The sequence below is a fragment of the Corvus brachyrhynchos genome, unplaced genomic scaffold, assembly GCF_000691975.1.
Source record: "Corvus brachyrhynchos isolate BGI_N302 unplaced genomic scaffold, ASM69197v1 scaffold9, whole genome shotgun sequence".
In the NCBI taxonomy this organism is placed as follows: Eukaryota; Metazoa; Chordata; class Aves; order Passeriformes; family Corvidae; genus Corvus; species Corvus brachyrhynchos.
Genome location: NW_008240037.1, coordinates 3,319,054 through 3,319,732, shown reverse-complemented (window position 1 = coordinate 3,319,732; position 679 = coordinate 3,319,054). Strand labels below are relative to the sequence as shown.

The window sequence follows — 679 nt, the reverse complement described above, 5'->3', positions numbered from 1 at the left end:
GACAGCTAAAAGTTGGATATGGTTTCAGCAGCTCCTATATAAAGCAGGGGGGACTTATGTCACTGCACTAATTAAATTCCATCTGGGTTGTTCCTCGGGGTGTTTTTGAGACTGCCACCCAACTCAAGCAGGCAGAGAGGCCGAGGGACAGCATGATGGACCTTTTTGAAACTGGCTCCTATTTCTTCTACTTGGACGGGGAGAATGGAGCCCTGCAGCAGCTGGAGATGGCTGAGGGATCCCCGCTGTACCCAGGCAGCGATGGCACCTTGTCTCCATGTCAGGACCAAATGCAGCCAGAGGCTGGCAGTGACAGCAGCGGAGAGGAGCATGTGCTGGCACCCCCGGGACTACAACCCCCTCACTTCCCCGGCCAGTGTTTGATCTGGGCTTGTAAAACTTGCAAGAGAAAGTCGGCTCCCACGGACAGACGGAAAGCAGCCACCCTGCGGGAAAGGAGAAGGCTGAAGAAGATCAACGAAGCCTTCGAGGCTCTGAAAAGGCGGACTGTGGCGAACCCCAACCAGAGGCTGCCCAAGGTGGAGATACTGAGGAGCGCCATCAGCTACATCGAGAGGCTGCAGGACCTCTTGCACAGGCTGGATCAGCAGGAGAAAATGCAGGAGATCGGGGGGGACCCCTTCAGCTTCAGCCCCAAGCAGGGAAATGTAAGCACTGC

General features: G+C 56.0%; 1 protein-coding gene across 1 annotated transcript in view; it reads left to right on the top strand.

Moving 5' to 3' along the window:
- The first annotated feature begins 21 nt into the window (after positions 1 to 21).
- MYF6 (myogenic factor 6) overlaps positions 22 to 679 on the top strand; it is a 1,770-nt gene continuing 1,112 nt past the window's right edge. Inside the window, exon 1 of the mRNA XM_017743905.1 lies at positions 22 to 672. Coding sequence (XP_017599394.1) covers positions 153 to 672 — 520 coding nt within the window. The 5' untranslated portion in view covers positions 22 to 152. The remainder of the gene's footprint in view (positions 673 to 679) is intronic.